Source organism: Passer montanus, unplaced genomic scaffold (genome assembly GCF_014805655.1).
Source record: "Passer montanus isolate IOZ18808 unplaced genomic scaffold, ASM1480565v1 scaffold10, whole genome shotgun sequence".
In the NCBI taxonomy this organism is placed as follows: domain Eukaryota; kingdom Metazoa; phylum Chordata; class Aves; order Passeriformes; family Passeridae; genus Passer; species Passer montanus.
The window spans coordinates 39,331,532-39,345,241 of record NW_024356505.1 but is presented as its reverse complement, the minus strand read 5'-3'; the positions used below and the strand labels follow the sequence as shown (position 1 = coordinate 39,345,241).

Below are 13,710 nucleotides of genomic sequence, written 5' to 3'. Positions count from 1 at the left end.
CCATATTTTTCCATCTGAGTAGGTGATAAGCAAATTTCCCTGATGGAAACGTGCACTGGACCATTTAGCAAGCTGGAGATTACTGTGTGTAACAGAATGATTTTAATACACACTTACAGAGAAAGCAATTTCCTGTTACTCTGTAATAACAATTATCCATACAAAAGAGTCTGAATTTTACATCAGCATGAATTTTTTTAAAAATATAATTTCATCCTCTGACAAAAGGAAATGAGATTCCTTTATCCTAGGTCTTTTATTTTGACAAAAATGCCAATTAGCTACTTTATACCATTTAAGACTTCACTATTATGTGGGTCAGAAAATGGCTTCAGCTATTCTTTTGAAGCAAAATAGCAATGTAATGTATGATAAAAGCTATTCTAATCTCTGTGCAGTAAACAGCCTCCATAAATCACTGGAAGCTCTCTGCAGCATCATTCCCTCAGTTCTCACTGGGCCACAAATCCCACATATGTTAATACTCATCCCATAAACAGCAATTTATGGGGATTTCCCCTCTTGGCCAGGAGGTCTCAGTTTCTCTTGTGCTATAAAAAAATCTCAAAACATGGAAAAGCTTCAACATGCACAGCTGAATATAACTCCTGAGCTGACAGGCAGCATTCGGGAGTTTTCATACCATGATTTCATTAACCAAATAAAATCAACAATACATCTCCAAAAAATGGGAAATTTATCATAAAAACCTCATCCTAGTAAGGGGAAAAAAAAGCATAAGGTGATCATTACTGTGTCAGTTAAGCAATTCTAACTTTACCATAATTTTTATACTGAAATATTACTTGCACCAAAGTTGCAAAATAATTTGTTCCAGTCTGTGCTGGTTGGCACTGGAAATTACAATGCTTTCAATTAAAAAGCTATAATTTATTATTTTAGTTAGAAGGACGCTGTTCAGAATGTGAAAGATTCCTCTTGATTAAGGACTATGTAATTCTACATTGAATATCCCAAATAGCCAAAAGGGAAGGCAGGACATCACAACACTGATATTTTTCCTTTTCCAGATGATCAGAATTCAGGCCTGTTTTTACAAACTAGATATTAACACTTCTTATTTGGTTTTCATCACCTTTCTCCCACATCATGCAGTTGAAATGGCTCTGATTGATGAATCCTTATGCCATGAAAAATGAGGGTCAGCTACCAAACAAAACCCCACACTGTATCCTTAAAAGAAGGGGAATGTGAAATGTAAAAGGATTTTACAGCTGAGATTTCCAAATCATGTCTAACTTCTCAGGAAAAGCCAAAAATTAATCTTTACCAAATCTGGTGATGTTGTGAGAGTTCAGAAATATATTAAATATATTTCACTCATGAAACTTATCCTCTTTCTCCCAATTAAAGCTGCCATTATATTCACCATTGTGTTTGTTACTATAGTGATGAAATCTCTGTAGAAACCTGGAGAGATACTGATTGCTGCTTTTCATGTATAATTTTTCACAATCTACCTTCCATTCCTTACTTCCTAAATGGCCATAAAACAGCACCATTTATCATAACAGATGGGTGTGTACACACATATCAATTACAGCATTGTCAGGAATCACACAGAAATAAACTGGCAGTTATTTTTAAAAGAACCAAGAAATGAAATTATTTTGTGTTGGTTTCAAGTAACCATTCCCTACCTCAAAGTTATTGCTAAGCTGTGGAGGGTAAAACTGAAGGAAAATTTGACTCTCACTTGAAGCTGAGCAGCTTTATTTTAGTTTAATCTTCTTTACACTTAATGAATATTCTTTTCTAATAGCAAGCACACACCACATCAATATTTCACTTGTCTTTAAGTATTATTTTTCTTAAGTTCAAATATCCATTATCAAATATTTGCCCTCTTCCATTAAGCCATTTCTGTATCATTTGTGAATGCAGATATCTCTCAGCTCTGTAAATACCTCTCCATATTTTCCCTCTAAACACCTTATTTTTTAATGGACTATTTCCATATTTATTCTTCACAAATGGGGAATGCATTTTGGTTTTCTTCTTCATTTAGCAAGGTTTAGATTTTGTGATGGCAGCATTCACATTTCTACTTTTTAAAGTTTCTTTTAGCTTGAGGTTTATTTCCCTCCAGCTGCTCTCTGGACTTGAATTTGCTGGGGGTGGAGATTCTTCACTTTTCCTATTAATGGGGTAGAGGGGACTCAAACAGCTTTGCCCTGAGTCCAGTGGGAAAAAAATAAGGATTTAATTTTGAACAGGGAAGGAAAAGTCAATGCCAAAGGTTCCTCACCCTTCCCTGTCCAGCAGGGATTGTCTCTTTTCTCTCCACACATTTAAGAGGAGATGGGACACTTCTAAATTCCAGTTTATTCCCAAGGCAGATTTCACCAGCACAGCCAGGGGAGCTCAGAATTCTGCTTCTCTCACCTTCCACTAAATTTTTTTCAGCTCCTGCAGTTCAACAACTCTGCATTTTTCATGCATTTGCTGCCTTTTTCAGGGAGCTGTGACCCAGAGCTACTTTACCTGACAGAGAACACAAAAAACCTGCTTTTCCAGGGAGCCCCTGGGATAAACCAGGCAGAGAGGATTTAGTGACCTCCTCACCACGAGCAGTCAGTGGGCTTGGACAGCTCAGTGCACACAAGGATGTACCTGTAAAGGAACCTGAAAAAGAAAGTTCAGTTCACAAACACCCTGGGATGTTTTTAATTACTGAGAGCTAATCTTATCCCTGATTCAGTCTGGGCCATCTCGAGGTTAGCACAAGGACCTGGGGAAGCCAGAGATAAACATGAGAAGCCTTCCTGCTTTCTTCACCCATGGGTGACAATAATTATTTCTTGCCTCTTGAAAGTGCAGGTTCTGTTTCCCCCTCAAGTACAGGAGATTAACTCACAGGGAGGAGGCCAAGTCCAGCTGCTGCTTCAAGTCTTCTATTCATCTCTAACTTTGGATGAAATGTAAGGGACTTCAGGGGAAATCTCTAAATTTATGTTAAGTGTAATTTGAAATTAGCACTGGAGACGGATAGGAAAGCTGTCTATGTAACTGGTGCTAGAGACACTTTATAGTCTCATTCTCAAAAGTGTTTAGGAGCTTAGGTCACATTGATTGCAATGCCATTCTCACTGAAAATCCAGTTTGGCATCTATGTATTTCTTTGGGGGGCATAAATATATTTTAAAATCTACCCTTATTGTCTGTTCTTTTCCTATGAATGGAGGGTGCAGATATTTGTACAAAGGAGGTGAACTTAACCCACCTTCCTTGATATCTAAGCTTCAAGCAGCTCACACTTCATAAAATTAATGTCAGATGGTTTAAAAGCTATATTAGAGCTATGACAGCTTGGAGGGAACAAGAGATGATATGAGTTGAATTTGTTCTGTACCTGAAATCTCACTTTGAAGTGGGGTAGTGGTGCCAATTTGGAAGTCAGCAGGATTAGTAAGTGTTTTATCTCTTTAACCTGCCACAAAATTTCCTAATTTCATTTGTGGATAGTCTTCCTCACCATCTCACACGTGCATCTTCCAATGAAATCAAACTTTCTGTGCAGTGCCCTGCCCAAAGCCTCCTAAACAGAGTTTAACTTTCTACAGCAACACTCATTAAATTTAGAGCCTAATGAAGCAAAGCTCTGCACAAAAGACAGCAATTTTCCACAGCACATTAAAGGTAGAGATCTGGTGTTTCACCATGAGTTCTTTCCCCCCTTCCTCACAGCCCTGGGTGTTTTGAAATAAGGTAACTTTAAAGATTCAGCAACAAGCCAAAATTCAACAGAAAAAAAATAGAATTTTTCTCAGGATATTCCAGAACTACTTCTTCCTTTGAAAGTTTCCCTTCTACCTCAACCTCTACTTCAAAGCTGCCAAGGATTAAATAAGAAAGAATTAACAAATTATTTTATTGATCCTGAGAGTGTTTGTTATAGGGAAGGATCCAGCACCATGACCTTCTTTTTCAGAACTGTGCTCACATTTTTAATGCATTCTCTTGCTGGAGAGGCAGCATCACAAATTCCACCCAGAGGTCAGCTGGCTTTCCTTGGATTCACCTCATTTTAACTAGTGTTGACATCCTGAAAGGGAAGTACTATCTGTAATGATTGTATCATTCTTAGCTTCTCTCTGTAGTGTCTAATAATTAATCCTTTTCTTGTGCAGCCAATGCTTAATGCAGAGACAACATTTTTCTGTCTCAAAAGTTCATCAGCCAGGGTAATTCAGAAATACTGATCCTTTGGACCAGACTAACCATGAGATCACACTCTCTGTCCCTAAGCAAACCACATGGAGAAACAAAAAGAGAAACCCTGGTTCCCCTGCAGGAGAGGGAGGACCCTCTAAAATTGCTGGAGTTCCTCCTTAGAGAGGTGGGCTCTTGCTTTCCCCCTGTTTTTGAGGGATAAGAAAACTTAGTTTTATGGGCAGAAATTTACTATGCTATTAACTCCAGGGCCAGGGCATGAGCCCTGTCCCATTTTTCTAGGAGAGCAGGTACAGCTGTAAAGACAAAGATCTCTCCCATCCTACCCAACAGGGGCTTCAGCCAGGAGGAGTTGCAGGTCCCAGGAGTGAGTGAATTTTCCCAGGCTTCTGTCCTACATCTTGTTAAAATCCTCATCTGCATAAAATTAGCATGAATCTCAGAATCATAGTATGGTTTAGCCAGGTTGCTCAGAGCTCCATCCAGCTGGTCTTGAACACTTCCAGGGATGGGGCAGCCACAGCTTCTCTGGATAATCTGTTCCAGCTCCTTATCACCCTCACAGTAAAGAATTTCATCCTCATATCTCACCTAAACCTGTCCCTTCTCAGTGTGAAGCCATTTCCCCGTGTCCCATCTCTCCATGCCCTTGTCCCAAGTCCCTCTCCAGCTCTCTTTAAGCACTGGGAGAGGCTCTAAATCTTCCTGGAGTCTTCTCTTCTCCAGGCTGATCAACCCCAGAACAACCATTTACACCCTGAACAACCCATATATATAAATCCTACATATATACTGACATTTTCTTTATATATGTGTAAATGTTCATGCACACACACATACATTTACACACACACAGAAAGGTAACAGCCACCAGTTTTCCAGTCTTCCACTCAGCTCCAGTCATAGTTGTTTCATCCACTTTAGAGATCCACCCTTGTATATTTTTGGACTAAAGCAGAGAATTGAAACAGAGATAATCAAAGAAAATACAAAGGCCAACACCTTTAACAGACAGTGTGTTAGAGTGCAGACATCCCCCACTGTGAGGCTGACAAACACATCCTCCTCCGTGTTTCCCACCCACTTTGTCCAGCCTCACTCCTGATTTTCTGCGAAAGACTCTCAGAAACCCAGGGATGAAACAAGAGCAGGGAGAAACGCTCAGCCTGGAGCCTCCCCAGCTGAGGCTTCTGCCTCTCCCAGGAGACCCTGTGCAATCACTTCAGCTCCTTCCCTGGCTCACACAGACACCTCCCTCAACTCCCCCATGTACAAATAGCAGAGTTCCTGGAGGAGCAGCATCTCCAGAGTGGTGAGGGATCACTACAAGGGGATGGCAAAGCCAGTGGGGAGGTTTTTCCAGCTGGGCTGAGATCATGCTCCTCTTGCACAGAAAGAAGTGACTCCTTGAACCTTCACTTAGAGGGATGGAAAATAATGTAAGTCCTGTGGTTTACTGCACTTTCTCTTCGTAGGAAAAAAAAAAGGTGGTTTGTGGTAGGCTCTTCTATAGGATTCAGTCACCTTTTACTTGCCTAAAAATCATTTAAAAACCTGAGCAGCAAATTTTTCTTCCTGAGTGGCATGAAAAAAAGTGGAACTGGGGAGGAGTGAGTATTTATTTATTCCTTTGCACAGGCGTTTCCCCAGTGTTTTTGACTTGTTACTTTGCTGAAATAAGTTAACTAGGGTAAAAAACAGAATCCTACAAAAGTGAATAGGCATATAAGAAAGTTTTTTTCTGAGCATGAAAATTGCAGATATGTATATTTAATCTACAAACATCAGATTTTCTAGTTATAATATTTATTTCAAAGCAAAGACAGAAAAATTTCAATAACCTTAAGTTTTATAACATTATTCTCTCTTACATAGGTTTATGCTTAGTAATATTGTTCTGATACAAACTAACATTTGGGTTTTTGAGACTTAAGAATGAGAGACTGATTTTAAGACTTTTTGAGACTTATTTTAAATAGATTTTTGTGTGTGTGTGTGTGTGTGAATAAGGCAGAATTGCATCTGTTTTATTTGTGGAATATGCTGTACTGTGCCTTGTGAATGCTTTTATCATGATAAACTGTGGGGCAAAATAAACTAATAAGTGAGACCTGGGAAAACTAGATGCTCTGGAGGCTCTTCCTGTGGTACAGGTGCTGCTCCTCTTCCATGTCTCAAAGGTTTCAATTTTTTAGTTGTTTGTGTTTCTTTGTAATCATTTGACTTGATCTGAGATTATTTTCCATATCCACAAAAAAATTTTTTTTGAAAATTTGAGATTTCAAAATTTCAAAAGGGCAAATAGTGAATTTAATAAGGAAAAGTGAGGAACTGAGTGACATTATGTATGTCCTTATTAAGTGACACTATTAAATGACACACCTAATGCAAATGGTTTGTTCAGAACTTACTTCTGATTAGATGCTTCTTTAATATATTTAGAAAACTGTCAGACAAAAGACCATGTAATTTGAATATTTCATTAAATTATGGAACTAAATTATTGACCTTTGTCAATCCAAGTTAGAATTGAGATTGTGCATTCAAAATAACTGTTTTCAAAACTTATAGTTAAAAGCATTTTTTCCACTGTGTTTTTGTGATGGATGAGGGATTTTCTTTCAGGTTTTCTTTCATGGACCAGCTAAATTTTGTTATGGTCTTGGGAGAAATATTTCTCTTGCACTTGTTCCTAAGTTTTTTCCTCGATATATTTAGCTGCTGAGAGACCTTTCTATATGAAAATGTACACAATTAAAGGAATCTTCAAAATGACAAAATGGCAAGTCTGTGATACTTCTGGTGCATTTACCACTTTCTGTTAATGGTAACAGACCAAAATCAAACCATGACTTTCTAAACTTTTGTTTGTAGTAATCAAGTCATCTTAATATGAGTTATAAGTTTATAGAACCATTAATCACTTTTGAAACACTGCTTACATGTGGAAACACAAAAAAATCTGACTTATTGTCAGCCTGACCTATAAAAACCTAAATCTCAAAAGCAAAAAAACCCTTAAGTTAACATCTGCAGTTCTCACATGGATGTGCTTTAGCTCATGGATGTCAGAGGCAGCAAGAGCATAGCTCTCATTCCTTAGAGGTGAAGACAACTCAGAGTTCCCCTGTTTGCTTCAAAGCTTGGGTATCCATAAAATCTGCAGATGGTTCAGTAGAAAATATATGGTTAAAAATCAGAGCTTGCCCCTCTCCTGGCAGCCAAGTGTAACCTGCAGCACGTTCTCCTTCCTCCCACTGTCATCCTTGGGCAGGACCCTGCCTGCCAAGCTTGGTGAAATGAATGAATTTCCCTTTCTCCTTCTCTTCCCCACTTCAGAGTGATGAAAATGAGTGATTCACACTGTCTGGTCACACTTCTTAAATCAATATATATTCTATTTCTTATTCAAGTTGAGAGGGCTGGGTCCTGACTTGTTTCTTCTCTTTGTTCTGTAAAACCTCACACCTGAGGTTTACCTCCCTGCCATCTCACCAGCACCTGACCAGTTTCCTCGATAACAGCAGAGGAAAGAGACTATCTCAATTAACCTCAATAAGAGATTATCTCAATTCTTTGTGCAGTTGCCACCATATAAAGCCACAGTGTGGAGGATGAGTGGATTCAGATATTATCACATTTTAACCACAAATACATGCAATTTTATAAATTAACTTTCCTTTAGGACAGCACCAACCGTAGCCCTGAGCTGTGGGGATTCCTTGGGTTCTTCTCCACTCCCCGGGCTCCTCAGAGGTTGGAGAGATAATTCCAAATCCTGCTGTTGGCTCATGGATTTTCTTTCCTTGTCTTCTGATTACACCCACTATCCTTAGGGACAGGGATGGGCAGGGAATGCCTGGATGATGATGATTCAGTGCAAATCACATTGTCACATTTGCTGTTGGCTTTTACAATTTTGTTCTGGCCACTTTTGGAAGCTTTTGTGCTTCTCGATGACCAACAGATTGTTTCCATGCTTTGGTTATTTCCTTGGGGACACCAAGGCTACCAGTTAGAGTTCATGGGCTGATGTTAATGGCCAGGTGATTACACCTAACTCATCCTAACTCCAGCAGCAATGGACTCACCCATGGGCATTAACAGCTTTTCAGCTCTTTTCTCTCAGGTTCACTCCTGTCCTGCCACTGAGTTTCCCTGCTTCCTCAGTGCTTGCAACTGGCCATTTGACAACTTGTCAATTGACTGCTCAAGCACTTACAGAAAGTGATCTCTGCACAGATTTAAATTATTTATGATGGCAAAGTAGCTGAAAATTAGTGCCCCCTTACCAGGCAAAAGAAAATGTGACTTAACGCTTCACTAATTGCTAAGAAGGCTTGTGCTGGAAGTAATCATTAATGAGACAATTCAATATTAGGCAATCATAGAATTTTTATGTGTTCACAGTGTGCTGGTGACTAATGATGTTTGCCCAGTCCCACCACTGACTGTAGAATCACCAATCTTTGGAAGTTTAGCAGGTGTCCATTAGTAGGGGCAGTGAGAAGAGTAGGTGTAATGGATGCAAAGAGTTTAATTTATCTCGTCTCACTTGAGACATCTCAGGTCATCAGTTGTAGTCAGCTGGCATTTCTTTCCTGAAATAAATGTGAAAAGGGGTCTCAGCAGGCAGCTTGGGAGCTCATGGAGCTGTAGCTGTGTAACTCCAAGATGTCTGCACTGAGGTGAAATGAAACCCACCCAGAGGGGCTTTCTGGATGAATGCTAACTGGCTTTACCAGGTGAATTATTTTGTGAATCTCCACACTGTTTGCTACCTTCATTCCCCAGCCCAGAACAGTAAACTGTAAATCCCAGTTTGAAGAGTGGGGATTTATCTCATACTAGCGAGAAAAATCTGTTTCATTTATTTTTGATATTCTCGATGTGTCTATGTTAGTCTCTGAGTTTAGTCATCATTAGCTGCTCTGAATTCACAGTTTTGCTGATCTCAAGGAGGGTGTAGGGTCTGCCTCCCTTGGCAATCTCAGTGGAGCTGCACAGGGTGGTGGAAATCAGAGCTGGGAGAAGTTCCTTGAAGGCTGCAATGGAGGAGTAACTAAATGGGCTGAAGAAGGGGTAATGTGTGCTCTCCTTATGGAGAGGCATTTTGGGGGGTGCCTTTTACCTTTCAAATAAGAGACAGACTGAGAGAGCTGAGGCTGCTCAGCCTGGAAAAGAGAAGGCTCCAGGGAGATCTTAGAGCTCCTTCCAGTGCCTAAAGGGGCTCCAAGAGAGCTGGAGAGGGACTGGGGACAAGAGAATGGAGTGACAGGACAATGGATTTAAACTGAAAGTGATTTAAACTGTAAAGGAGGGAGAAATTCTTTCCTGTGAGGGTGGTGAGGGCCTGGCACAGGGTGCCCAGAGAAGCTGTGGCTGCCCAAGTGTCCAAGGCCAGGCTGGATGGGGCTTGGAGCAATCTGGGATAGGGGAAGGTGTCCCTGCCCGTGGCAGGGGATTGGAACTGGATGATCTTAAGGATCCCTTCCAAGCCAAACCACTCAGTTTTTCTATGAATACAATATTTTCTTTCCTTTTTATTGTGACAGTTTTGTGTAGTGGGAAGACAAGAGGGAAGAGGTACAAATCAAAACAAGGGGGATCCAAATGGGTTGGGACAGTCAAGTATTGAAACAGGCTACTCAGAGAGGTTGTGCCAACTCTGTTCCTGGAGATTTGTCTGGGTAAAGCCCTGACCACATTATTTACCCATTTGGAGGAACCTCCTAAGTTCCCTTTCAACTCAAATTATTCTCTGATTAAAAAGTTACACCTGTTAAGATACAAGTGTATTTTAATATGTATCTTAAGAGCCATTAAGAAAATGTCAGCTTGGTTTGATTAAATCATCTGCCTCCAAACACAGAAATGTTTTTGGAGGAAGAGTAGAACAGTTCTACAGAAACTTTGATCTCCTATAATTTACATTTTTATTTATTTAGTTCTAGAAAAATTTGACTTCTCCTCTAGAAATTCAGGTGTAGAAAGATGCAACACAGCCCAAGTGAAGCATAGTAACATCTGCCAAGTTATAAAACCAAACAAACAAAAAGAAATAGGGTAATCCTGGCCACTCTGATCATACTAATTATTTTGGTCATGCTGAACACAGGAATAATCAACATTTTTTACCTCTTTTATAACAGATGATGAAGCCATAAAAGCAAGTAATTGAGAACAATTTTGTTCATTAACTAGGATTGAATTGGGGTGACTGTTATCACAATTAAAGGAGAGAAAACATCTTTGACAGTAACCATGTTTCCCAGTTTATTCACAAAGAGTATTCCTAAAGAGGAAAACAAATTTGGAAGAAGGCATCTTTATTCACTTTGGAAATATATACAGCTACATATTTTGGTATTTGAGAAATAATGATTATAAAGTATGTTTGATAGCTGATAGAAAAAATCATGAAAGGGTTTTTTTTGTTTGTTTCTTTGTTTTTTTAAATTTAAATAATTATTCTTTGATCATGATGATTTCATTATCGGTGTTTGGTCTTCAGGAATTCCAAGGATAAGAAAAATTTTCATTTTCAAGAGATATTAAATGTCACACTGTTTTGTAGGTATTTCAAGTCTTGAGAAAAGGCCAAAATGGTACTTTATTTCCTCTGTGACATGAAGGAGAAAAATGGTTTTGAATTAACATTTTTTTCTACTTTAGGTCAAATTGCTCCATTGACACCTGCTCACATAAAAATTAAACACATCTCAACTGTCTTTGGTGTGCCACCCTCCCTGAGACTATGTGTAACAGAAATTATTTTGGGGATATTTTTAAAGATGCTTGAATGGATCAGGGACATTTTTTCCCCAATTACTCAATTTCTAACAATTGTTAGATTTTATTCAGCATTAGGCTGATTTGTTCAGAATTGCCCATGGCTGAAAAGTGTAGTTTTAGCCTTTTGCTCCATGGCTTGCAGCTGTTCTCATGGAAATTTTGCTGCTGACATGTGAGACAACAAGCTCAAGGCTTGGTTTCTTTCCCTTAATGTTTGAAAAATTAATTTTTCCATAATTGTTTGAAGCAATTTATAAAACCACCAGGAAAGATCTCCCTGCCTGCTCTCCAGCTCTGGCAAAGGACTCCAGGCTCTATGTGCCCTCGTGCTTCCTTCTAATTCCCCGTCCTTAGCCAGCAACCTCTTGTTTTCCTAGAATCTCCTCTGCCCAGAAATGGTCTTGAGGGAAAATGGTGGGAGAATCAAAGTTTATTTTCTGGAAGGTTACAAGATGGTTTCTTGGAAGGGAAGACATAAAACCACAATGAAATCTGCAACAAACACAGAATTTTAATGGTCAACTTTTGAGATCAGGTAAACTTTTATGGAAGTGGAGGGATGGGTATGTTTGGAAAATTTGGCACAAAACCTAATAAAGTAATTATTGTATTCCCTCTGTGCATTGCACAGAAATTGCATCTTTTCATGCATCATTCACAGCCCCCATTACTGATACCACAACATCTGAATTACTCTGAACATCAACAAGACAAACACTGCTTTGTCCAGATGAAGGCTTGAAATCTTGTCAGTTGTAGTTTTTGTTGTTTTGTAGTTTTGTTTTGATGTTGTAGTTTTTGCTTTTGCTGTAACACTACACACAGCTTCCAGACTGTTAACCTGATATTGAAAAGTATGGAATAATGAATATTCTTGCCTGACTGTCCTATTTCTCTTCCAGAAATGATGTTAATTTGTGCTGGGAGCAAGGGTTACTTCTCATATTCATAATTTCTTGTGCTGCTTTAATGGGAGAGGCAGGCAGACTGCAAAAATGGAGCAATTTCACTGCAGTTAGTTTGTCACTGGCCTCCAGCTGTTGTTCTCACAGCAATGGTTTCCTACAGCTCAGCAATGTGAGGTCAACTGAAATCATGTTGTATCTGGGGAGAAATGAAAAGGAAGACACAGGCAGTCAGCACATACAGAAAAATTGTTTACAAAGTAAAACAAAGCCTCTTGGCTCAGGCTGTGTTTTCCTGGGGTGTTCCATGTAGTGATGGAAAGGAAAGGTGGAAGAACAGGTTGTCTGGCAGCAGGACTTAAATTTCAAGATTAAGCTCTCACTGCTGTTATGGAGTGAAATTTGAAGCACACTTGAAGGGGTGATGGCAGCTCCTGAATGAAAAATTCTGACTGTGCCTCTAAGGTGATCTTCTGTGCCTGCTCAGCACAGGGAGAGCCCTTGACCAGGTGGGGTCATTGCACAGGGTGCAGGTGGAGCTGCACTGGCTCAGGAGTTCCCTGACCCCTTACTGAATTAACGCTATCTTCCCAGAGATCATAAGCAAAGAAAATATTTTGGAGAAATCTCCTTGCAGAGCATGCACTCAGGTTGTGTGTGGATGAATTCTATCCAAAACCTGGCCAGATTTCTCAATCAAAAATGCAAAATGTTTTTCTAGCTTATTCTCAATATTTTTGTTCTGAGAGGAAGGCATAAAATATAAACTCTGTCAGATCAAGCATTTCTGTGCTCCATGCTCTGTGGGTCACAAATTAAATCCTCTTGGATGCTACTTGTTCCTGTGCTGGCTCCACCAGGATGGACTTTCTGTCTGAGTATTCCCATTGCATTATTTAATTCAATACTTGATCCTCCTGTTGCTGACAACTTCCCCACGTTTGATGTTGCAGTTGGATGAATTTTACTGTCACATTTCCAAATATTGGGCTGAACCAGAAGAGTAGGGTTTTGTTGTTTGGTTTTTTTTTTTTTCCTGAGCAGCTGAAGAGCATTTAGGATAATGTGTATCTTACATGAAGTGCTCCAAATACACTCCTAAGTTTACAGAGGTTTGCTCACATCCTATCTGTGCATATAATTCAAAAAATACGGAGATGACATCTCACTGAAAAAAGTATTTATCATATATTTTCTTCCTTTTAATTTTTTTTTTTAAATTTACTTTTGTAGAAGCTGATGGCTTAGAAAGTTGATGTTCTTAGCCATACATGAGCTAACAGTTGTTTCATTTCCATAACTTGTCTGTTTTGGACTTACTTGACTTCCTTCCTACTTGTTTCTATTGTTTGGACAGAATCAGTGACAGGAAGAGAAGAATGAAAAAATGGCTGAATTCTTGCTACCTGGAACCAACAACTTCCACAGGTTCACTCAGGAATCCTTGGCAGCAATCAAAAAGAGAATTGCTGCCAAAAAGAAATGTCAAAAAAATACCACAGAGCAGAAACCTGAGGAGAAGACACGTCCCCAGCTTGACCTAAAAGCTTTCCAGAAGCTGCCAGCTCTCTATGGAAATCCTCCTCCAGAGCTCATTGGGGAACCACTGGAGGATCTCGACCCCTACTACAAAGATCACAAGGTTAGAGCCAACCAAGATACTTGGATTTTATTTTTAATTAATTTAATTTAATTTATTGCATTGCCAAAAGTTTCTGTGGGCAATCTGTCAAAGAGTTTTGCTTCCATCCCTTTATACAAACCCTCATCCCTTTCTAGGTTAAACAATGCATGCAGTTGGCACAGCTGTAATCTT

The 13,710-nt window shown here is 39.4% G+C and overlaps 1 protein-coding gene across 1 annotated transcript in view; it reads left to right on the top strand.

Moving 5' to 3' along the window:
* Positions 1-13,281: 13,281 nt before the first annotated feature.
* LOC120503286 (sodium channel protein type 5 subunit alpha-like) overlaps positions 13,282-13,710 on the top strand; it is a 33,588-nt gene continuing 33,159 nt past the window's right edge. Inside the window, exon 1 of the mRNA XM_039711679.1 lies at positions 13,282-13,536. Coding sequence (XP_039567613.1) covers positions 13,282-13,536 — 255 coding nt within the window. The remainder of the gene's footprint in view (positions 13,537-13,710) is intronic.